Genomic DNA, 25,611 nt, shown 5'->3' with positions numbered 1-25,611 from the left:
GTTGCACAGATAAGTGAGTCTCTCGACACATTTAATCCCAGTTCGTTCAGCAATACCGTTGCAAACAATTAGGGGAGTCTCACTAAATACCTTCAATCCCCGGTTAGTTCAACAGTACCGTTGCGCAGGTAAGTTATTTCTCTCTACACACCTTCAACCCTCAGTAAGTTCAGCAATACCGTAGTATAAGTAAGTAACTCTCTCTAAACATCTTCAATCCCAGTTACTTTAGCAGTACCGTGGCACAAGTAAGTGACTCTCTTTGAACACATTTAATCCCCATTTCCCCAGTTCAATCCCCAGTTCAAGTCAGTGGGTTTCTCTGAAACACTCTCGGCATGCATTTATAAATAATTGTGAATTGTCTTAACTGTTACAACCCTTTTTGTAGCAAGACAGACCTGACTATAGGAAACTGCTTTAAACAAGTTAACATCTAAAATGTAACATTAGTATAACAATCTGTATATATATATATATATATATATATATATATATATATATATATATATATATATATATATATATATATATATATATATATATATATATATATATATATATATATATATATATATATATATATATATATATATATATATATATATATATATATATATATATATATATATATATATATACATACATACATATATTTATAATTAGAGACAGCTTCAATAGAATATAAGTTTACAAGTTTACATCTATTACAATTTGTGGAAGCCTCACCTTGGTTTACAAAAATTAAAACGTTATGCAATACCTCTTTTTACTTATTCTAGATTATTGACTTTTTTATTGCGCTCTCATCTACTTATTGACATTTGTCACATTTTGTTGGTGTAATTTGGCGATGACACCCTATTCTTCGTTTATCTGCAAATTAGCCAGGCCCTGAAGGGTCATTTCCGGCGATCTAGGGAGTATCTTTACTCAAAAATTGTCTGTGCGCTACGCGCCAACCAGTGGTGGCGCTCCGCTTAGATAGTGTCGAAAGCGCCCCTACAGACCATTCTCGCCCCTCCTGACCAATACCCCTAGCTCCGCCACTGCCGCCGCGCCTCCTACGCCTATGTGTGTAGTGTTCGGTTTCGGAAATATCTGCTATTTTTTCATTTCCTTCAACCAAGTTTGATAATTTGTACACCAATAAATTAACTGTGTCTGAATTTTCGAAAACTTCTGACCAACATTCTGCATCACACTTCCCTCTACTCGTGCAATTTTGACCTGTCTGTTAGGGGTTGAAGGAAGTTTTTCTATATTGGTTGTCCATAGATGAAATTTTGTACAACATTATGGGTATATTTAGTGAGTTTATTCACGAGAAATGTGAATTTTCAAATTCTGAACAAATTTGGGGCTTAAAACCTTGAAAAGTGGGGCTGACGGGTACTGTGGGCCGCGACGTAGAATCACCTACAAAAGCAAAGTAATGAACGCCTGGCCTTTATGAGCAATACAGTTCGATGAATAAATACTTCGAAACTTGCACTATATACAGAATAATAAGCTGAACGTCACCTTATGAGTGCTATTCTATTTAACTGTTGACTATACGAAGGTACTGCGAATTAGGGTTGTCATTACCGTCATATTCCAATGGATCCCAGAGATGACTTTATGGACGATCACACCCACGTAAGTAAACGGACCACTGAGCCGTGTCAAACCGGTGTTTCATTATTTATAGACTAACTTCGTTTATAACACGGATAAGTACATAGGAGGTATTCTAAACATAATTGAACTTTGCTCAGTTTTGCCGGCTATAATCTGATCATTTATTAGATATCCCTTTGTTTGTGATGTACCGTACAGTTTGTGTAGTACATCGAATGTATTCTAAACAGAACTGTGAAGTTTGCTACGTTTTTTTCCTTTTTTTCCCCCTACAGATTGGTGACTATATTTGCATCATTTATTGAATATCCCTTTGTGATACCATTGAATGCCTTCTTAGCAGAACTGTGACGGTTTGCTCAGTTTTGTTTTAGTGCTGGTGCGGTGAAGGTACTGTAGTGAAGGATACACATCAACCAAAATTTAAATGGCATCCTATCATGATGACTCTGCTGTTGATCTAACATCCGTAAGTAACCGCAACCGATTGTTTATTTTACGTTTCCTTTGGTACCCTTACGATACCATTCTGTTTTTACGTACCAACTACCATGTAAGGTAATATACCACAATTAGAGCAGTGCATCAGTCCTTCATGAAGGATTACGCATCGTTGTATTTATTCCTTAATAGACCAATTGTTTTGGCATAAACTGTGATAAACTACTTAATGGTCTACAGATGGAGAGATTGATTGAAGATGATTTAGGGCTTTTCCATTTTAAAAATTCCTGTGTGAAACAGGAAGATTCCACAACGAGAGCTTGCAGACGGGTTGTCGAGTGGGCCTACTGTGCTAACCGTCGACCTCTTCTAGCTTAAAATCTAAACCGGCATTATGGGTAAACGTTGAATGGGCTATATGATAGCCCAAGCCATCAGCTATCATAAAGTGGATTGGGCATCCATCAGCTATCATATAGTGGATATGGCATGCAATAGATATCATATATTGGGTATGACAATAACATACTTCAGCTATCATATAGTGGATATGACAAACTTCTGCTATCATATAGTGGGTATGACATACTTCAGCTATCATATAGTGGATATGACATACTTCAGCTATCATATAGTGGATATGACATACTTCAGCTATTATATAGTGGATATGACATGCACCAGCTATCATATAGTAGATATGACATGCATCAGGTATAATATAGTGGATATGACATACTTCAGCCATCATATAGTGGATATGACATACTCCAGCTATCATATAGTGGATATGACATGCGTCAGCTATCATATAGTGGATAGGACACGTATCAGCCAATATAGGCCTACAGTGGACAGGACATGCATCAGCTATCATATAGTGGGTCGAACATGCATCAGACTTCATATAGTGGATATGACATACATCAGCTATCATATAGTAGATATGACATGCATCAGTTTTCATATAGTGGATATGACATGCATCAGCTATCATAACGTGGATATGAAATACATCAGCTATCATATAGTGGATATGATATGCATCAGCTATCATATAGTGGATAGGACATGCATCAGCAATCATATAGTGGATATGACATGCATCAGCTTTCATAAAGTGAATAAGACATGCATCAGATATCATATAGTGGATATGACATGCATCAGCTATCATATAGTGGATAAGACATGCATCAGCTATCATATAGTGGATAGACATGCATCAGCTATCATATAGTGGATATGACATGCATCAGTTATCATATAGTGGATATTACATGCATCAGCTATCATATAGTGGATAAGACATGCATCAGCTATCATAGTGGATAGACATGCATCAGCTATCATATGGTGGATATGACATGCATCAGCTACCATATAGGGGATATTACATGCATCAGCTATCATATAGGGGATATGACATGCATCAGCTATCATATAGTGGATAGGACATGCATCAGCTACCATATAGTGGATATTACATACATCAGCTATCATATAGTGGATATGACATGCATCAGCTATCATATAGTGGATATGACATACATCAGCTATCATATGGTGGATATTACATGCATCAGCTATCATCAGGGTTCTGCCGCTGCCGGTCGGCGCCGGTCGGGCCCGACCAGCACGCTGAATTACCGACCGCCACAATCTGCCTGAGTGACTTTTCCGACCGGCACTTATTTTCGATAGGAACTCCAAAAAACAGCTCCATAGCCGGAGGGTCGAACGTACAGTAACACTACAGTTATAAACGCTGTTCAAAGGTTCACTGCATGATATCGCGCAGTTGATCGGAGTTATTCACTAGTTTACTGTTTATTTGTACATGAAATTACACTCAGATTTTGTATTCACTACTCTATACACAGGTGCGTATCCAGGGGGGGCGTTGGGGGCGCGCGCCCCCCGGGTAAGAAAAAGAGGAGAGAAAAAAAAGAGAAGAAAAAAGGAAAAAAGGGGGAAAAAGAGGAGGAGGAGAGGAAGGAAGGGAAAAGAAAATGAAGAAAGAGAGAAAAAGGAGAAAAGGAGGGAGTAAAAGAAAAACGCGAAGACATCGGGAAGAGAAAGAGGAACAGTGACATCATTACAGCGCTGAAGGGTAGCCAGTGACGGATCAATGATTTCGTAAATGTGTGACTCACCCTACCCCTTACACCGACAACTCAATTTTTTGACGTTTCCATTTTCCTCTCTCACTAATGATCTATATATATACTATATATGGTCTATCATAACGCGTGTGTAGAATTGTGCTATGAAACCAACTGTGGCTGGTCTCGAACTCGACAGCGTCGTCGGGGAACATGACGATTTTTGGGATGGGGGCGACCGCCCGCCCCCCCCCCCCCATTCAGCATTTTTTTAAATGATATCGCTAAGTAATTTCAAAATAGAAAGTGCTTAGATGCAACTTACAAGGCCTGGGAAGTGTCATTTCCAGCGATCTGGGAGACATTTTTGGCCAAAATTTGCTTGTACGCTTCGCGCTAACAAATGGTCCTGGGTAGTGCCATTTCCAGCGATCTGGGAGGCATTTTCGGCCAAAATTTTCTTGTACGCTTCGCGCCAACCTATGGTGGCGCTACGCTTAGATAATTTGCCTACAGGCTTCGCCCCCTCCCTTGACAAATTCCTCGCTATGCGCCTGTTTGAATTTGTAACGCAAACAGCAGATATCACATCATATCAGTGAGCATGAAAATGGCGTTTCAGGATGAAAAGCCTCAAAACTGTCCGACTTGCCTGAAAAAATAACCAAAAATTTTCGCGCGCGCTCAACGTGTTAATGTCAATATCATATAAGCAAGCCTCGGTTATTACATCGCATGCCATCATGTACCGTACGTTCCGTTAAAATTGCGCAGTATACCGCGGGATGCTAATGTAAACAACGACATGTCTCATGTAGATGTATAAAAAGCATGGAGGTCCAATTATGTCAAAACTCTCTTTTACATTAGTAATGGCGAATTAGGGGCTGCACCCCCGCCGCGCAGTGGCGGAGCGTCCATACGGTCATGGGGGCGGATGCCCCCCTGACGGACTCAAATGGACTGCTGGCGCCTTTTTCAGCTCTTTACCACTTTTTACTTATTCTAGATTATTGACTTTTTTATTGCGCTCTCATCTACTTATTGACATTTGTCACATTTTGTTGGTGTAATTTGGCGATGACACCTTATTCTTCGTTTATCTGCAAATTAGCCAGGCCCGGAAAGGGTCATTTCCGGCGATCTAGGGAGTATCTTTACTCAAAAATTTTCTGTACGCTACGCGCCAACCAGTGGTGGCGCTCCGCTTAGATAGTGTCGAAAGCGCCCCTACAGACCATTCTCGCCCCTCCTGACCAATACCCCTAGCTCCGCCACTGCCGCCGCGCCTCCTACGCCTATGTGTGTAGTGTTCGGTTTCGGAAATATCTGCTATTATTTCATTTCCTTCAACCAAGTTTTATAATAGCCGTTATAAGAGGTTTTAATATTTGTACACCAATAAATTAACTGTGTCTGAAGTTTCGAAAATTTCTGACCAACATTCTGCATCACACTTCCCTCTACTCGTGCAATTTTGACCGGTCTGTTAGGGGTTGAAGGAAGTTTTTCTATATTGGTTGTCCATAGATGAAATTTTGTACAACATTATGGGTATGTTTTGAAGTGAGTTTATTCACGAGAAATGTGAATTTTCAAATTCTGAACAAATATGGGGCTTAAAACCTTGAAAAGTGGGGCTGACGGGTATTGTGGGCCGCGACGTAGAATCACCTACAAAAGCAAAGACCCACAGGAGATGCGATCAGGTCGAACATGATGTGTGCCGGGTTGACAATCTTCAAAAAGGTTATGGATGGAAAAAAAACTATTAGGAAATACTTGGTTCTCAGGCAAAAAGTGTACATCTGGTTGGTCATTTCAAGCCCGAGAAGTGCCGTTTCCGGTGATCTGGGGGGTATCAAAATAAGAAATTTTCTTGTACGCTGCGCGCCAACCGATGGTGGCGCTCCGCTTAGATAGTAATTCGCGCCCCCCGGGTTTGAAAATCCTGGATACGCGCCTGATACATGAGAAGCAGTGTTAGTCGCTCAGTGTGTATATCATAACTGTCGTAAGTAACTGTCCCATCTAAAATTATCATCTCAGCCTGAATGATTTATTTAATAGGCACCACCGGCTGGTCTGTACTCTGGTGCTCCAGATATTTGTCCTAACTTTTTTCATTAATTATGAAAAATTCCAGACATGAGATCTCATTTCAAAGCTGTCTACATGTGGCTCAAAATACTCGGGAAGGGCCGTTTCCGGCCATCTGGGGGGTTTCCAAAACCCACAATTTTCTTGTACGCTCCGCGCCAACTGATGGTGGCGCTCCGCTTAGATAGTCCTGCCGGCACTCAATCCACCCTGGGCAGAACCCTGTATCATATAGGGGATATGACATGCATCAGCTATCATATAGTGGATAGGACATGCATCAGCAATCATATGGTAGATATTACATGCATCAGCTATCATACAGGGGATATGACATGCATCAGCTATCATATAGTGGATAGGACATGCATCAGCTATCATATAGTGGATATTACATGCATCAGCTATCATAAACTGGATAGGACATGCATCAGCTAATATTAGCCGATAGTGGATAGGACATGTATCATGTGATAGATAGTACATGTCAGTTGTCAGGCTCTAGCATTCTTGGAAAGTATAACGAATATAGTGTGTAAATAACTGGAACAAGTAATTGAGGTTAGACACCTTTATATGGTAAGTAACAATCAGTGGACAGTTTTCACCCAAAAGACATGTTATCCAGTTTGTCAACGAACCGTCAGGAATGGAAAACGTGTGTTAGCATTATGACGACCTGTAGTTGTAGAGACTCGGTTGACAGAATGCTGTATTACAAAGTTAGTGTGCATGAAGATGTGACATTTAGTATAGTTTAGTGATGTCGCATTTTTAAGTCACTGAAAAGTTGCGTATATACCTGATATGGATTTTTTGGTATTTATCAACGTTCTACCTTCTAGCGAAGTTCTTAAGTATACGCCTTAGCTACAGCCTAGACACTATCGTATGTGTGTCCGTTTATGACGTAACATACTTTTCCCATTATGGCTAACCACAAGCTACAATACGAAACGTTATTTCATATGATCCGTTCTCATATGAACGATGTTTTGTTATGGCCACACACTAAAAGAACTGTACATTGTTCGTCGATGTAGAGGTATGTAGATGCACTGCAGGTACACATAATAAAACAAGACACATTTCAACTTTCCCTGTGGATTATCATCAAATATAAGCATTCTCCAAGGGAAATTTACACATATAGATTAGACCATGGCTAATATGACAAATTAGTGCTTCATAGCCAATCAGGAGACAAAAATTAAGAAAAACGTCAATGAATGGAACCATGAGACACCGCAATACACAGTTATAGATGAAGCAATAATACTTGACAATTATTACATGTTTCATCAGGATCGAGAAATTCATGATAAATGGTGAAACATTGATTACTTATATATCAAAGGATTAGGCAGTCAGTTGTCCTTAAGTATGTCTTAGTCTTTCAAATTCGGAACCCGACAACGATGCTATAGTATTTATTCTATTGAAAGCAACATAACTTAAGATTTAGGTTGTGAGTATTCTCCATTTTGAGCTGTGGAACAATGCAGTAATTAAAGACAAAAGTCTATATCTACAAGATCAATCTGGTGGTATTATTCTAAAATAGACGAGGATGAAGTTAGAAAACAATGCGGACTTATTAAACGTGGAATTTATGCATACTTCGATAATATACCGTGGTGGGTTTTGAGAACTATTCTGATGAAACAGCTGGTATCTTTACTGTACGTTTTAATAAAAGTATTAACAAAATTTAATCCCATATGTTTAGAAACATGCTAAGACTGCTCCTGTGCCCCCCCCCCCCCAAAAAAAAGCAAGAACAAAACAAGTCACTCTATGTACGTCAATAATACGTCGAGTATTGGGTTTTATTGTATGCAGAAACTATTGATCACATGCAAAATGCAATCCATCAATACGTGTGCTGATCACAATCAATTTGCGTGCATAAGAGCGCGATATATATCTATATCTATATCTATATCTATCTATATATATATATATATATATATATATATATATATATATATCTATAACGTACTGCCAATCGCTCGCTACTTCCTCCCTTTATATCATGTGATCTGAGCGTGGGCTTTTATTATATATATATATATGATTCGTGATTCACACGTGATTCACCTGGAATGATTCACCATGGCTATTTACGGTAATAACGCCCACTCATTAAATATGTTCAACGAACCCTCTATTTAGTTTGGGTGTACCGACCTTACTAGTTAGTTCCTATTTCGTAGGCTGTGCTGGTTAAAACCTGTCGAAAATTAATCTGCATAAGTTAACAGTGTTCTATCTATCTATGACGTACTGCCAATCGCTCGCTACTTCCTCCCTGTATATCATGTGATCTGAGCGTGGGCTTTTATTATATATATATATATATGATTCGTGATTCACACGTGATTCACCTGGAATGATTCACCATGGCTATTTACGGTAATAACGCCCACTCATTAAATATGTTCAACGAACCCTCTATTTAGTTTGGGTGTACCGACCTTACTAGTTAGTTCCTATTTCGTAGGCTGTGCTGGTTAAAACCTCTCGAAAATTAATCTGCATAAGTTAACAGTGTTCTATCTATCTATGACGTACTGCCAATCGCTCGCTACTTCCTCCCTGTATATCATGTGATCTGAGCGTGGGCTTTTATTATATATATATATATATATGATTCGTGATTCACACGTGATTCACCTGGAATGATTCACCATGGCTATTTACGGTAATAACGCCCACTCATTAAATATGCTCAACGAACCCTCTATTTAGTTTGGGTGTACCGACCTTACTAGTTAGTTCCTGTTTCGTAGGCTGTGCTGGTTAAAACCTGTCGAAAATTAATCTGCATAAGTTAACAGTGTTCTATCTATCTATGACGTACTGCCAATCGCTCGCTACTTCCTCCCTGTATATCATGTGATCTGAGCGTGGGCTTTTATTATATATATATATATATGATTCGTGATTCACACGTGATTCACCTGGAATGATTCACCATGGCTATTTACGGTAATAACGCCCACTCATTAAATATGTTCAACGAACCCTCTATTTAGTTTGGGTGTACCGACCTTACTAGTTAGTTCCTATTTCGTAGGCTGTGCTGGTTAAAACCTCTCGAAAATTAATCTGCATAAGTTAACAGTGTTCTATCTATCTATGACGTACTGCCAATCGCTCGCTACTTCCTCCCTGTATATCATGTGATCTGAGCGTGGGCTTTTATTATATATATATATATATGATTCGTGATTCACACGTGATTCACCTGGAATGATTCACCATGGCTATTTACGGTAATAACGCCCACTCATTAAATATGCTCAACGAACCCTCTATTTAGTTTGGGTGTACCGACCTTACTAGTTAGTTCCTGTTTCGTAGGCTGTGCTGGTTAAAACCTGTCGAAAATTAATCTGCATAAGTTAACAGTGTTCTATCTATCTATGACGTACTGCCAATCGCTCGCTACTTCCTCCCTGTATATCATGTGATCTGAGCGTGGGCTTTTATTATATATATATATATATGATTCGTGATTCACACGTGATTCACCTGGAATGATTCACCATGGCTATTTACGGTAATAACGCCCACTCATTAAATATGTTCAACGAACCCTCTATTTAGTTTGGGTGTACCGACCTTACTAGTTAGTTCCTATTTCGTAGGCTGTGCTGGTTAAAACCTCTCGAAAATTAATCTGCATAAGTTAACAGTGTTCTATCTATCTATGACGTACTGCCAATCGCTCGCTACTTCCTCCCTGTATATCATGTGATCTGAGCGTGGGCTTTTATTATATATATATATATATATGATTCGTGATTCACACGTGATTCACCTGGAATGATTCACCATGGCTATTTACGGTAATAACGCCCACTCATTAAATATGCTCAACGAACCCTCTATTTAGTTTGGGTGTACCGACCTTACTAGTTAGTTCCTGTTTCGTAGGCTGTGCTGGTTAAAACCTGTCGAAAATTAATCTGCATAAGTTAACAGTGTTCTATCTATCTATGACGTACTGCCAATCGCTCGCTACTTCCTCCCTGTATATCATGTGATCTGAGCGTGGGCTTTTATTATATATATATATATATGATTCGTGATTCACACGTGATTCACCTGGAATGATTCACCATGGCTATTTACGGTAATAACGCCCACTCATTAAATATGTTCAACGAACCCTCTATTTAGTTTGGGTGTACCGACCTTACTAGTTAGTTCCTATTTCGTAGGCTGTGCTGGTTAAAACCTCTCGAAAATTAATCTGCATAAGTTAACAGTGTTCTATCTATCTATGACGTACTGCCAATCGCTCGCTACTTCCTCCCTGTATATCATGTGATCTGAGCGTGGGCTTTTATTATATATATATATATATGATTCGTGATTCACACGTGATTCACCTGGAATGATTCACCATGGCTATTTACGGTAATAACGCCCACTCATTAAATATGCTCAACGAACCCTCTATTTAGTTTGGGTGTACCGACCTTACTAGTTAGTTCCTGTTTCGTAGGCTGTGCTGGTTAAAACCTGTCGAAAATTAATCTGCATAAGTTAACAGTGTTCTGTTTCATTTTGACAAGTTTCAAGCTGCCTCTTGGTTCTGCTTTCCTTCTCCTATCAACAGGCGCAAGTGCGTTCTCTCCTTTTAGTGGATCCTTACAGTTGTCACCAGTCACCAGCTTAGTGCACCATCTTTACCAATACATCCAAACGCTATCGGGCAGACAGATAAGTCACGCAAGCTAACTGTATTTGTCAGTGAGTATCGCCCAAACCAAACTAGTAGCCTGCATAATTTTTTATCTTTGAGTTGGTTAACAAATGTTTGTAGACGACACGTTTACCTTCTTTTGATAATATTTGTTAAATTGTTCAAATATAGACCTATTTCAACGTTTTTAGAGCCTGAGTAGTTAAAATTCTAAGAGTATAATGTAATAGTTAAAGGCAATTGAAAAAGTTTCAACATTTGACCGCATTGTGAACATCACTAGAGGGATATGATGCACATTAAATGTTGCTTCTACTGGATCTATAACATAAATAATAGACATTGTCGGTGCATATCATTGTCGTAATCCTTATCAGTTGTTTTTGCCTTTTTTATAAGAATAACCTGGCCAGTGTTCAAACTGCTGCTTTATATATATATATATATATATATATATATATATATATATATATATATATATATATATATATATATATATAAAGCAGCAATTTGAACACTGGCCAGGTTATTCTTTTATTATTATTTTTTTCTATCTTTATCTCACCATACTCAACTAATGGACACTGATATTCTCGGTAAGTTAATAAAATTTTGGCTACCGCCTTTTCGACCTGGAATGATTTTGCCTGATTCTACGAAATCCCTTATCCTTTTGAACGAAGGGTCTGTTTGCTGGTTCTGTTTGATATCCTCTTTAGTTATCTCTTCATTTTCAAAGCGTATAACTTTTAATGGTTTGAATGTCTTCTGTCGTTTCTGACTTCGAGTCTCTACCCCTACTACTCTGGTGTTACATGTTAGTGGCATATCTGTATTTAAATGCTGATTTACAATTGAGGAATTGACAGGTAGACACCTTTGGGCATCGTCGTCCATGATATGTGTTTGTTGATTCTTGATGTTCTTGCGCGCTGTTTTGCGCGATATCTAAAACTAAGGGCTGGTTCGGACTCTGGACCCCTGGTAAATTGCCAAGTATCAGATCATATACAAGATTCTGCATACACAATTCGAGGCACTAACTTTCTTCTTGAAATAGGGCGTGTTTATTTCAATTTCTGAGACAAAAAATCTACGAACTGTACTGTCAACTAAGATGCATGTCTAGTGTTCCCCTGTTAATTGCGATTAATAAACATACTTTTGTATTGACCATGGCACCACTACAACCGTGGTCTCGTTAAATCACCTCTTTTTGTTTTCCAATGAATACCTGTTTTACAGGCATATTTTGGGTGAACCTGTGTTGACAATCGGTAGTTAATACAGTATGTTATGACCGCATTATAAAGTAAGATGGCCTATTTTTTTGAGGCGTTAAAGGTGGTGATCATTTGCTTCAATTTCCAGGAAACCTAAAGCATCACTGACAACTTGTTGCTCCCCCGCGATATTATTCCGATCTGTGGATTGATCGGTCCCATTTGAATGAATTTGGTTCCTTTACAGTTTCACGTTTGGGTCGCCTTGTTGGTTTTGAAATGATTGATCTTGTTGAAGCATTTCATTTTGATAGACGTTTTCATTGATTTGTGAACTAAATGGACCCTGCCCTTTACGAATTTGCCACTAGCACCCCCTCGACATCATTTCTAGCCAGGCTTGACTATAAGCTTATTAGACTTAGAACCTGTCCTTTAGATACGGCAGCTATGTGAAAAAAACCCACTACATCCGCCTTAACAGTGCAAATAACGATAAGAGTACATAATCAGCACTGACAGCAATCTTTATAAACAATTAATCATTCAATATATAATCTGGAGTCTGGAACAATGAATGAAATGAATAGAGAATGATTTCTAATGATATTAATACAGTTCATACCTTCTTCACCAGTGGGGCTACATATCTACGGAACGATGTAACGAATGAATAGTAAATTATTACGGAAGACGAAATGTCAAAAAAACATTTACAGGGATAAAATCGAATAAATTTCATTTACTTACTGCCCATCGTTAACCAAGATATTGAGAAGTTGGACCGGAATATACTAATCTTTCACCGGACGTTGCATATAGTCACACCTGACACTATGAACATTAGGGACGGTATGGCAGCAGAAGTCAAGGCTGGACCACGAATTATAGAAAGAAAGGGTGAGACCCCGAGGTCCTTTAAATCTACTCCCATGTAGAGGTGAAGAGGGGGGGGGGGGGTTCTATGGGTTCTCCCGCATAATTAACCGTTTAAAGGTTTATCAATTTCATTTAAACATTCTATATTTCATGCATTGGTCCGATTTAAAAGGATTGTCTGGTGGCCCAAAGAAGTTACCTTAAAAAATAGTAAATAATTTTCCAAACATGTTGTCAAAGTATGAGAACGCTAATGTTGCGTTTGACAGAGAAACGACTTTTTAATCGTTATGGATAGACATTTCAAATATGATTTGAACAGTACAATACGTGACGTCAGCTCTGCCATAGCAGATTGCGTCATAACCCACCCTCCGCACAGTACCTATACGGTAATCACAACAAAAACAGCGTTTGTATACAGATAAATTTCTTCCTTAATTTCCGGTGAAATTTCTTAAAAATTAGATATGTTTTCAAAAACTCCTTAAGCCGCCATGTACTTGATCGGTGGTTCCGTGGTCTTTGTGTAACACAAGGTAAATTTTAACAGCAGACTCTGAGTTGTTCAGGCTATACATCGCCCTATCCAGCTCCAACGCGAAAAATGTTCGCATGTAGGCTATACTCAAACGTTGACAATCGGACAGTTCTGCGAAGCCTAAGCTTCTCAGTGCTACATTCTGCTCTGACAACGATTCGATCAGTTCTTCAATAATTTCCGGTGAAATTTCTTATAATTTAGATATGATTTAAAAAACTCCTTAAGACGCCATATATGTAGTATAACGGTGGTTTCGTGGTCTTTTTGTAACACAAGATAAGTTTCAACAGCAGGCTCTTCGTTGTTTATACATCGCGGTATCCAGCTCCAGCGCGAAGAATGTTCGCGTGTATAGGCTACTCTAACGTTTACAATCGGACAGTTCTGCGATGACATCGATTCCGCCAAATTTCATCTTTCGGTTTAACGAATACTTTACAAGTTTCCTTTTACTGTTAATTTGATCCGTGAATTTTATTTCAGCGTTTTCGAAGAACAGTTAATGAACTGTGGTTTGAGTGTGAGTGTACTATGTGTAACGCTATACAAGTACACCAACTGAGCATCGTAGTATATACGTTCGCGAGTATGTACGTTATATATATGAGGCAATCCAATGTGCTTACACGTGAGTTTATTTGCTGCGGAATTGGGAGTGCTAACTTCAAGTCGCCTGTTTTGCCTATCTGCAAGCACTACGTCAATCACCATATTGAAGCGTTCGAACAAACGGTACTTTTGGTGAGAAACTGGTGAATTTGAAAACCAGATTTCTACAAGAAGAAAACGTCGAATGGGGACAATTTTTACATGGTTAGAAAGAGAAAAATAATAACTACAAGGACAATGTATCAAAATCTTCCACCAGACAATTCCTTCAAAATTGTCGATGGCAGCGATTTTGGATTTATGCAAATATATATGTTTCCGGTGTTGCATTTTGGTGGATTTGGGAAATTATGTTCGGGGGGGGGGGGGGTCACTGGCGGATCCAGGGCCTTTGTTTGGGAGGGGCCAAAGTGGCATTAGAGTGATATGGGGGAGGGGTCTTTGGAAAATTTTCTATTGCTGAATGCCCTCAGATGCAATTTGGTGCGACAAAAGTGTACAATGGTGATGTTAATTTACTTCTAAAAAAATGTTTCCCAGGTGTAATTTTCTAAAATATTTATAAAACAAAGTTGGGATCATCTTTCTCAAGAAATTTTATTTCTCATAGGTTATAAATTTCTTACAACCAGCCTGTAACTGCAAAATGGTGTTAAACTGTAAATCCTCATGCTCATACATTTACATAGCTCCCAACTCTTGAGAAGGCAAATGCTGGTCCATGCCACGAATCGCCGTCCTGGGGGAGGGGTATAAGGGGAGGGGGTGTCCCAGGCGCGGCGGAACGGGAAAATTATTGGGGGGGGGGGGGCTAATGTGTGGAGACTATCTAAGCGGAGCGCCACCATCGGTTGGCGCGGAGCGTACAAGAAAATTTTGGGTTTTTCAAACCCCCAGATGGCCGGAAACGGCACTTCCCGCGTGTTTTATGCTGCGAATACCTAGCCTTAAAATATGGGTCTCAAGCCTGCAATTTCTCAGATTGCACGTAAAAATCTGTAAAAACATTGTAATTTGTATATTCGATGGTGTTTTAAGAGAGTAGCAATTACTCTTAGTGTACTCGCAAAGACGTTTTTGAGTGTAGTAAATTACTACTTGCAATTAAATGCAATAATTAAATAAATGTCATAAGAAAGGACAGAAAGCATTTCTTAATGTCAACAAATGGGTAATTCCAAAACCATGTGCAGTTGCCAACAAATTTCTATGAACCAAGCACTGTCACGAATGCATGTACCCCCAGCATTTACTAAAATTATTACACCTATATAGTATAATGTGTGCATCGGACAGATCGACAAGTATGCATTGAAAAATGGGCAGATGCACGTTTCGGAGCCTTGGTAAATATTGGGGGGGCTTATCATGCATTTGCCCCCTCAACTTTTTCATTGGGGGGCTAAGCCCCCCAAGCCCCCCCGGTTCCGCCGCCACTGGGGTGTCCCCCTCCCCTTTTGAAATTTTTTGGAATCCTGGTGATGCCTACATGTAAAATGGTGGCACTTAGAACGGCTTTTGTCACCCAAAATTTTCTGAGAAATATGCATTTTTTTGTGTGTAACATCAATAAATTGAATAGTAGGTGATAATTCATTCTTTCCCGTGGCATGAAAATGTTCGCTGCTCGCCCCAATGAAAAGAATTATAGGCTAATTTGAGGTTCAAATGATGCTGTAAAGGAGGTTTTATACTCTATTATGCTAAATGCTAAAGAACTGATGGTTGCTAAGTCAAAATTTGATGCAAATTTTTGTATGTATACTTGACAATTACAATGCGGTTTTTTCGGACGCTTGTGCGGGTCAGCGGGTTTGGGTGTTAGAATGCGGGTCTAATTCCCGCGAATTGCGGGTCAGTTGGGAGCTCTGCATTTAATTTTAAACCAGAAAACGAAAAGGTTTAGACTTGTCTACCACTGCTATTCCTCTCGATTTTTTTAATTTCCAATCATATGATTTAGCGGATGTTCGGAAACATTTTTTGGCTCACCTTTGGGGGGGGGGGCATGGCCCCCTTGGCCCCCCTGGATCCGCCAGTGGGGGGGGGGGGTGGTTAGCGGGAGGGGTGGCATCCAAATAATTAAAAATCCTTCTGTTGCAGATTGTTCTAGGTTCACCTAATTTTGGCTTATCTTTACTGGACTAAATGCACAGGGAGACTTCCAGATAAACGTCTCGGGAGCTCTCGTGAATGCACTGTGCCTGTAATGTTCCGTGAGATTCTCATGCGGGTGAACTTGTTACTCGAGATCTCTTATTGAAACGGGTTGCATGATACCCATTTATAGTCCAGCCACTTTTACTGACAAACCACTTCACATTGTGAAAACGTCATTTTTACCAAATGAAAAGTGGTAGAAAACTACAACCAGAATTCATAGCTCTGGTTGTTGCACATACAGCGGTTATTTTTTAATTTATGGGTGGGCAACAAACAATGGAATTTCCTTAACTACTGCATGTGCAGCACATTTCGTCAACTTCACTTATCACCAAAAAAATAAAATAAATAACTTGACATATATAATATAGATACTTGAGATAGCATCTCAATGTTTCGGTTGTCTGTATACATATATCAGATTATTAAAATGCAATTTTACGAGCAAAATGATGAACTGGATGTAGCGGGCAGAATAATTGACTGGTTGGAAAATAGGCACGCTAAATAATGTTAACTGGGTGGGGAAATATAATTGATTTGGTGTTAAATATATAATATATATATAATCATATATATATTATATAATTGATGTTGTCCACCCATTTGGTGTATGTTATTTACTCTATTAACCTCGACTGAGAAGGCATAGTAGCATGGACATGTGAGAAAAATGTGAAATATTCTTTGCCAACTATCTTGTTGTAAACAGGAAATTAATGGTGCTAAAATGCCGCATGCACTGCGATAAGATCCACCAATGGGTCTTCACCAGGTTGTTAGTCATATCAGTGGGCTAACCCGATGATTACATTTCCCTTCATGTATGCACAAATAGTTGTAACAAATCATTCCATCTCAAATGGTGAAATTGATGTTTAAAATATAGTTGTATGCGAACATTATTTCATTATATCAAATTAATTATCTGAACCATTCAAATTACAACCAAAAGAGCGGCCTATTGTTTAAAGATTGTACTCAAAATGTGAACAAAATTTAATCAAGAAACTCCGCTCTAAAGGTGTCTTTCATTGTCTTCTTATTTTGTCTTATCAACAGATCACGAGAAGTTACAACAGAAATTTGTTTTTTCCTGTGCATTTGAGGCACCCTGACAACATGGCTGAAACTGATAACAAGTACGTATTTAAGTTTAGAGGCCAGTACTTAGGGATGAACCGTGAGAGTAAACTCGGGTCACACTTGTGTAAATCAACCCGCACATTGGCGCATATAGTGATCGTACGTACCCATTGTACAATACGCAGGATTCAGCTAGACACGTGCGAAGGATTTTCTGTAGGGTGATGCTTTTACTGAAATGTGACGATGCTTTTAACATTGTCCTGTGGAAGGTTCTATTTTTTGTAACTTGAAGTTGCTTGGATGGAAATAGATCCTACATTTGGCAACTATGGCAATTTGTAACGTGTCATTTGACGCAGTCAGTGTTCACGTCCCCGGAGAACGAAATACCAGTCTCTAGCCTGACAGCGGTGTGGCCGCCCAAGGTAATTACAAAACGCAATTAGCACCATTTTACTGAAGCCTTTTGTAGGCCACATGAAAGGTAAGCATTGATATTGATAGTACATCCCGTAATGTAGATGGCCACTTCTTAAATGTACCTTGGGGCACAAAAAGGCGGCCAGTCTAGTAATGTACGTCAAATTACCCCATGTACTCTCTGGGAATTTAAACGAAACCCTATCCACATAAGAACCTGTTTGAGTGTATCGAGCGCCTTGTTCGAGGCACCAACTATCATAACTTAATTGTGGACTCTCCTTCCGTGAACAGTCTCCATTGCTGCACAGGAGCACAGTCGCTCCTAGATACGTATTTGTACCCAGGAGCATTGGTGATCATTACAAATTGTGCATACGACCATCCCCACCGTGACCACCCTCACCCGCGTACAGGCATGCAATTTACACACGTGTATTGCGAGTTGAATAAGACGTTGACTGTCGCGGGTTTGATTCGGCTTTCAAAATCCTAAAGATGTATGGAAACGAAACAATTAAACATAGTTTAGATTAAACATGTTGGTGATTGTGAGATACGCCTCTGAGGTGCATAGTGTTTCCTTTGTTGAGCACTTTCACAAGTGCCAGTAGCTTTTCGTTAAGCGATGCAAGGTTCCAAAAGACATTTAAAATATATATATATATAACATGCCGAGGGTTTCTGAAAAGTCTTTGATTGTTTGCCCAGGACATCAACAGTGATTGATGGTATAGACTCATAGTCAAAAGCTGGCATAGACCTATATGTACTGTATAACAGTTTGCTTATGTGTAAACTACATGCGATGCCATCTCGCAAGCCTGTATAATTTAATTGTCACCCTATCTTGTATGTTTTTTTATTACAGTTCACAGATACAATTCGACATAGGCTATGATATGGAGCATTATCAACGAGGTTATGCTCTTATTTTTAATAATACATCCTTTACGAGCGGACCTCCCAGGTATGGTTCTTACAAAGACAAAGAAGGACTGAAAGCTACCTTTGATAGACTTCGCTTCGTAGTAGATGTCTTTGATGATTACACATCCAAAGATATAAAAGATACTCTGATTAACGGTAAATGGTTATTAAGGTGTTCTATGCTATCCACCCGTCTCCAATCTACCAAGAAGTTTATAGCATAGATTCTCTATTTGAGTTTAGTTCAATAGCAGTTTGGCGTCTTATTTTCACTTCCCAGCGTAGTGAGGTATCCAGACGCAATAGGGACAAGAAGGCAGGACTTGAAATGTCGAAAGATTAACTCTGTGTTGCTAGGGAATAATGTGATCGTCATTACAAACCCGAAGAAATTTGTGGTATTCGTGATGTGATCACGGACGTCACATTATGCAGTGTATATATCGTATTATCTAATATTTGTCAGATAATTTGACCACAAAGTGTAAAACAAACTTTGACCTCTTTGACATGACATCTCTTTGAACTCCAAGCACGTATATCCAAGTAGGTACTGATGTGGGACAGCACCTAAAAAATGGTTAGGTTAAAACACCCGATTATCATGGTTTCATCAGTTAATATGTGTGTTATATATAATTAAAATTATGTCTTACATATAAGACCAGTTGCTTACTGATAAGGACTAGTAAATATAAAATACTATACAGACAATTATATGCATAATGATTGACTGGACCAACCAAACTACTGTAAAGGTTGCACCGATACATTCGTCCACATTTGAGCATCTAATATAAATTGTTGGATACATTTTATTTTAATGATTTTCACTTTTCTAGTAAGCAGATACAATCACTCTTTTAACATTAAATATATATATATATATTGTTGGATTACTTTATTTTACATGAATGTAACGCTTACAATTTTCTAGCCAGCAGAAAAGATCACTCAGGTTACGACTGCTTCTTGTGTGTGTTTCTTACACATGGTGATGCTGGCATCATTTATGGAAGCGACAATTCTGCGGTGAGGCTGAAAGAAGACGTATTCAATATTTTCAAAGGGAACAACTGTAGTTCACTTATTGGAAAACCAAAGATATTCATCATCCAGGTAAGTTGATACCATTATGAATTGGACAAAGTTGTCTACATTACGATTGAGTTTCGGCTTTGACTATACCAATGTGCTTATTATTTGTCTACAAATTTAGCAAAAATAGAGACTAAATATAACTCCCAAACGGGAAGCATTGAAATACCTTACAAGCGCCCAGGTATGATGGGTATGTCAATTTCTATATACATATTTGATTACGTATGTCACTGAGGTTAAAGATCAACGAAAGGTCATAGATCAAATTAAGCAAATTGTGTATTTTCTTTTCTTGCAAGGGAAAACCTCTAATAGACTTGCAACCTTAATAAATATATTGCTATTACGGTGCATGATGTCAAATATGAAATTATAATGCTACTACATGGAAGAAAATCTCTTTAACTACTCAACTACTGTACTTTGAGTTGGTATAAGGTGCCCCATGATATAGACTTATGCCTTAAGAACAAAATTGCTGTCAAAATAAATAGTTACCATGAAGACTGAGGTTAAAGCTCTATGTGTAAAAGGATGATTTTTTTGATTCAGTGCAGCGATCATGATTGAAGGTGTTAGTGAATTTCAAACATGTTATCGTACTATGTAGCCCATAACCAATTGTGCATAAACGGCGTTTGCGATGACATTCGCAATTCCTGAATTGTCTAAATGTTCTATTTCTTTCAACATTCTATTGACGTATAAACACTAAAATTCAATTGTATTTTAGTTAATTTCAATGTATCAATCCCTACAAATATATGAAATTAAATTATAATAGTGAGAACATGCACATACGCATCCACACAGAGCTTTTGAAAGAACTATGCACTAAAATTAATTTGTAAACGTTTACTTTTGTTAATATATACTCAGTGTCGTATCTAGGACTTCAGGGACCCATTTTAACAATGGAAGCTGAGACCTTTCACACAAAGTATTAAATCTAAAATACAAAAGTTACAAGATGACTAAGCTATAAAAAACACCAAGAGAAGCAGCTCTGGCATAAACAGCAACGTGACGCAAGCGAGCGGCAATTACGTTGTATGGGAGCAGACGGGTTCTATCACACTTGTTCTTGTGAGTGTAAGAAGCTTCATATACAGTAGCAATCATCAGTGGCATAAGAGTGACAACACTCTAGTTGGGTTACTTGCCAAGTGATCGGTTAGACAAATGAAAACCAACATTAAATATGAATAATTTTGAATGAAATACAATCTATTACATCCAGTCTTGTATTAAGAAGCCATATATCTATTTACTGTAAGTGAACACTAAGTAACTGACATTTGTAGCCTCAGTATCTTAGGAAAAATCTCCTTTTAATTCGCGTAAATAACTTGAACTATCATTGTGTTCATATATTGGAAAACGCGTGATTAAACACATCTATGGTGAGTTGGTTCCTCCGTATCTGATAAGGGGCGCGTTCACACGTAATGTGCATCTCGTGATCTGATGAGGAGCGCGTTCTTAACGGTAGATGCCTCTCATTTCTCCAGAAAATGTGATGTTAGATATGTTCAGAATTCCTTCGCAAACTCTTTGACGTACTTTGCTAACGAACATGAAGATGACATGGAAGTCCCACCCCCTCCCAACAAACATACTTGTAGTACATTATAATATAGTTAAAGTTTCGAAGATGACAGCGTTATTTTTATCTAAACCCGCTTACCCAAGCACCTTTCTACCCGTCTTCAAATAACTCTAATGTCGTCCTAGAGATGATTTTATTTTGGAAAACGTTATTATTTTGAGCATGGTACAATGTTGAAGATTATGGACAAAAAGGAAATAGCTAAAGTAAGAGCAAACACTGGTACTACAGTATCCGAGTTATCAAAATGGTTTAGAAATCAGGTTTCCTTTGTCACAGCTTGTATTTTAGCACGCCGGTACACTAGTAAAAGTACGATGCTCATTTGTGCACTATATCCAGAAAAAACAGATTCCAAAACTAATGCTATTATTACATAACCTTATTCCTCTCGTTTGTAAGTCACGAATGATGACTTAAACAGAGTGCAGGGTTTGTCCCTTTTATAACAACGTTGCATAAACACATGGTGTCATGAATAGTAATATAAACAAAATCTTCTGAATCTTAAACTATTGTTGTTGTTGTTGTGCCCCCCCCCCCCACCCTCTCGACCAAGGCCATGAAGGATGGCTATGCCTCCTCCTAACGGCCCTCATATATATATCTATCTTGTTGTAACCATTTTAAAGGGTTACTTTTGAAATCGTTCAGCTATTTGCAGTTGATAGTCCATATCTAAAGGTCCTATTTAACAGCAAAATACTACAATACTACATTTAACTATGTTTACTTGCACTCCTATTTTCGCAGGCGTGTCGTGGATCTATGAGAGATACATCAGTACTTGTTGGCGGCGGCGCCCAGGCGAAAAATGTTTGTCAAGAAGAAGGAGTGGAAGTTATAACAATTCCGACTGAGGCTGACTTTCTTATAAGTTATTCTTCTTCAGAGGGTAGGTCGACTAAAGTATACCTGTCCAAGTGTATAACGTAGACACATAGCTAAACGAGAGAAGGTTTTACAACTTCGAAAAACCTCTACCAACAAGGTTACATATTCAAGGTCTGCAGAGCCAGTAGACTCAAGCATCTACAACTGTTACATTATCTGACAAAGCGGTTTCACGTTAGAAATTAAACATAATGAGTGTTCAACTTGACGTCACTTTGTCAGGGTTGGTTTTTTCGTTCTCGTATTCGTATTACGATGTACGTATCTCTTTACTCATGCTAATGGCTTTGTACTCGTACTTGCACTTTTGTTCAGAGTCTTGTAAGATTGTATCAGATGTGTTTCTCTTTATCGGTCAAAATAACCGTTTCTGGACTTCCTTTTAAAGGTAGTATAATTATTATTGAGTTTCTACGATGCAACCAGTTGATGGGTATTCTAGGATAAGATTTAACTTAACCAGCGGTCAAATCTGCAAAACTACAATGCTCTGTTGATTCAGATATGATATTACAATTTAAGTACTTACTATTACATTTTTATGCGAACCTGTCGTGTGATGTCACAGCTTCCAAATAAGTCAAAACATTTCGTTTTGCCTATATTCTCCTCTCTGATGTTACTAACATTTGTCTGCCTTTCTAAATTATGACAAAGGTCCCAAACCCATGTAGCTTTCTTTCCCTCCTTACGAATACACACCTTTTTGGAAAATTTCTTGGCCACTAATAGTCATTGTTAATGGATATATGAGATGTGAATTCAATTCTGTGCTTATTCCCTAACACCGGAAATGTAATATCATACGATAGTTTGAAGATTTTTTTTCAGGTGGCAGAAAATTTATAGTTTTCACCACATGTTGTAACACAGCTGTAACTGCTACATTTTATAAGCTTATCCTGTTTTAATTTGGAGAAATTTCTTCGAAGAAGATATTTGAGATGGAAGGAAATGTCTTCCTCTGATTATTCAGGCTCTAGATCTCTAACCTCTCATCAGAAAACTTTTTCATGAACCCCAACTCGACCCACAACTGCCTTCGTCAGTCGGAGGAATTTTAGGAAAGTCGGGGAGATTCTCTTCATTCAGACGAAAAGATTTAGACCACTGACTGATACGGGTCTAGACCCCAATTTCAACCTCATACACGAAATAAATAGCATTTATTAGCACTACCTTACGTTTCGAGCTACATTTCGAGCTACTTTGTGGTCTAAAGATGCCCCAGAATGCGCCTTTTGAATATAAAGTTTACTTGTGTGCTAGGGAGGACCCCCATACCCCCGTACATGATAGTCGATTCGTCGGCTCCAGCGCCAAACCCTCCTTTTAAAATTTTTCACTCGCCTCGGACCCTTCCTTATAGATTCAGCTTTTAGTTAAAGCAGTTGGGACTGTAGAACCCCCTCACCCACTCACACACCTTTGACATCCAATGCACGCAACTGGTAATACTGTTATATAAAGCGTAATTAAAAATCATATGCGTAATATATGTTAATGTGAATGGACTATCAAGGAGTTCTGGGAAATATGGGATGAAGAATAATTAATTCTCAGTTTCACACTATTCACCCGAATGATGACTTCAGAAATGTGACTTGTATTTCCATGGTCTGTACTTAGACCTCCTGTCAGTAACACAAATTTCTAAACCTAATCAGCTTTTTCTCGCAAATATCTGATTACCAAGTCGTTTAAAAATATTTGATAGGGACAATTAAACTAGACTCCATTCTTACTTATAAAATTATAATAGTTTCACTCGCGATTGACGTGTGGATCCAACCACGGTTTGGTATACATGTAAGTTCTTAAATGTTACGCATGGTAATGACAGGACTCAAATACATCCGAAAGTTATAAGAACTTACATAAACATTTTTGTTCGTCTTTAATTGATTTCTTTGCAGGTTTCGTCTCATATCGTGAACACGAGAACGGAAGCTGGTTTATTCAAGAGCTTACCAGGGTACTCAATGAATTCGGTAATAGTAAAGATTTCATACAGATTCTGACTGTTGTGAATAAGTTGGTGTCTGAAAGGACTATCGATTTGTCTCAGTCTCCTAACTTGGCAGGGAAAAAACAGATGCCGTGTTTTCTCTCAAGGCTGACTAAGAAGTTATGTTTTACTGACTATGTCTTTGTATACTAATGCACAATCATGTAATCTCGTTCCCGTGTGAGAGGAAGTCATATGTAAAAGGTCAAGAGACATACAAATGGTTTTTAGACATTGTTTACTTTTCAACGTGGCAATACACCACAAGATATGTATAGAATAATGGAACACATTTTAAAATAACACTAATGTAGTTTTGAAGGGTCGGAGTCAAAATACAGTTGAGGTCTGAAGTCAATTTGTCCGAAATTGTAAGAAAAAGTGTTTCGCTTACTCCTACATCGTAAATCTGATCAAGTTCAAATTAGATGTGTGAACAATTGGTATACTTTTTAGTAAAATTAGGATGTTAGGAGTTAAATCATAGGGGACATGGGTTATTCTCTTTGTTGTTAGGCATGGGGCTTTCATTTGCTTAAAGATTGTTTAGCTTACTTTTAACTTTTGGGAGCATGACTTCAGTTATGCATTTGCTCTAAATTTAGCAGCTGTGATCATGAAAGGGGATAGGCTGTGTACATACGAAAATTAGTTTGTTGTCCATGCACACGAGAGTCGATAAAGATGTTTTCAAAGGCATGTTACGAATTCATTGTGTTATTTGAGGTCTATACCATTAGATATTGTTCTGATGTGGATCGGTTACAATGGAAGTGTGATAGTGATCCTTTAGTTTATTCTGTTTGTGGAACTCACGTTTGACATTAAGGGAAGATATTACAATTGATTTGACCAATTTCATTGTCATAATTGAGTCTTCATTAGGTACCTGTATTATATTATGCTTTCGGGATTGGTTTTTGGCTAATTTGTTTTTTTCTAGATGATTATGAACTTTCATTGGATTAGTATTATCTTTTCCTTTCTTTATCTAAGTTAAGAAATGAATTTAATATACTAATTATTGATTAACTTTCAGTTAATCGTTGTCAGAGCATTAAAGAGCAAATCTATCAATGCCTTTATGTCCTTTCTTGAGCGGAAGGACCCATATACTCACAAACTATACATCCCACCAGGTTAAGCAAATTAC

At 38.3% G+C, this 25,611-nt stretch overlaps 2 protein-coding genes across 7 annotated transcripts in view; both read left to right on the top strand.

Annotated features, from left to right (window-relative positions):
* LOC139972055 (uncharacterized) overlaps window positions 1–1,974 on the top strand; it is a 9,604-nt gene extending 7,630 nt beyond the window's left edge. The window contains exons 5-6 of the mRNA XM_071978952.1: window positions 292–308; window positions 1,899–1,974. Of these exons, the coding sequence (XP_071835053.1) occupies window positions 292–308; window positions 1,899–1,974 (93 nt within the window). The remainder of the gene's footprint in view (window positions 1–291; window positions 309–1,898) is intronic.
* On the top strand, window positions 1,783–25,531 carry LOC139968176 (caspase-6-like). 6 transcript variants are annotated; one of them, XM_071972576.1, is made up of 7 exons: window positions 1,790–2,092; window positions 10,903–11,036; window positions 17,470–17,549; window positions 18,788–19,002; window positions 19,784–19,965; window positions 22,310–22,451; window positions 24,367–25,531. In XM_071972576.1, the coding sequence occupies exons 3-7, from the start codon at window positions 17,530–17,532 to the stop codon at window positions 24,609–24,611; spliced, it is 804 nt and encodes a 267-aa protein (XP_071828677.1). In that variant the 5' UTR covers window positions 1,790–2,092; window positions 10,903–11,036; window positions 17,470–17,529; the 3' UTR covers window positions 24,612–25,531. The 6 variants fall into 6 exon arrangements, with proteins under 6 accessions (XP_071828674.1, XP_071828677.1, XP_071828681.1 ...); XM_071972580.1 differs by lacking the exon at window positions 1,790–2,092 and adding an exon at window positions 10,521–10,700; XM_071972586.1 differs by lacking the exon at window positions 1,790–2,092 and adding an exon at window positions 12,850–13,112 and having other exon boundaries at window positions 10,715–11,036.
* Window positions 25,532–25,611: the final 80 nt, after the last annotated feature.

Source organism: Apostichopus japonicus, chromosome 1, assembly GCF_037975245.1.
Source record: "Apostichopus japonicus isolate 1M-3 chromosome 1, ASM3797524v1, whole genome shotgun sequence".
NCBI classification, from domain to species: Eukaryota; Metazoa; Echinodermata; class Holothuroidea; order Aspidochirotida; family Stichopodidae; genus Apostichopus; species Apostichopus japonicus.
The sequence above is the reverse complement of the archived record's forward strand: the minus strand, read 5'-3'. Positions and strand labels throughout refer to the sequence as shown.

What these genes read in the sequence shown, in the direction of transcription:
- LOC139968176 (XM_071972573.1), top strand. Translation starts at nt 2,051, where the DNA reads ATGGCATCCTATCATGATGACTCTGCTGTTGATCTAACATCC. An exon ending in AAAAGATACTCTGATTAACG is followed by an intron (nt 19,003 to 19,783) that starts GTAAATGGTTAT and finishes ACAATTTTCTAG; the next exon opens with CCAGCAGAAAAGATCACTCA. An exon ending in CAAAGATATTCATCATCCAG is followed by an intron (nt 19,966 to 22,309) that starts GTAAGTTGATAC and finishes CTATTTTCGCAG; the next exon opens with GCGTGTCGTGGATCTATGAG.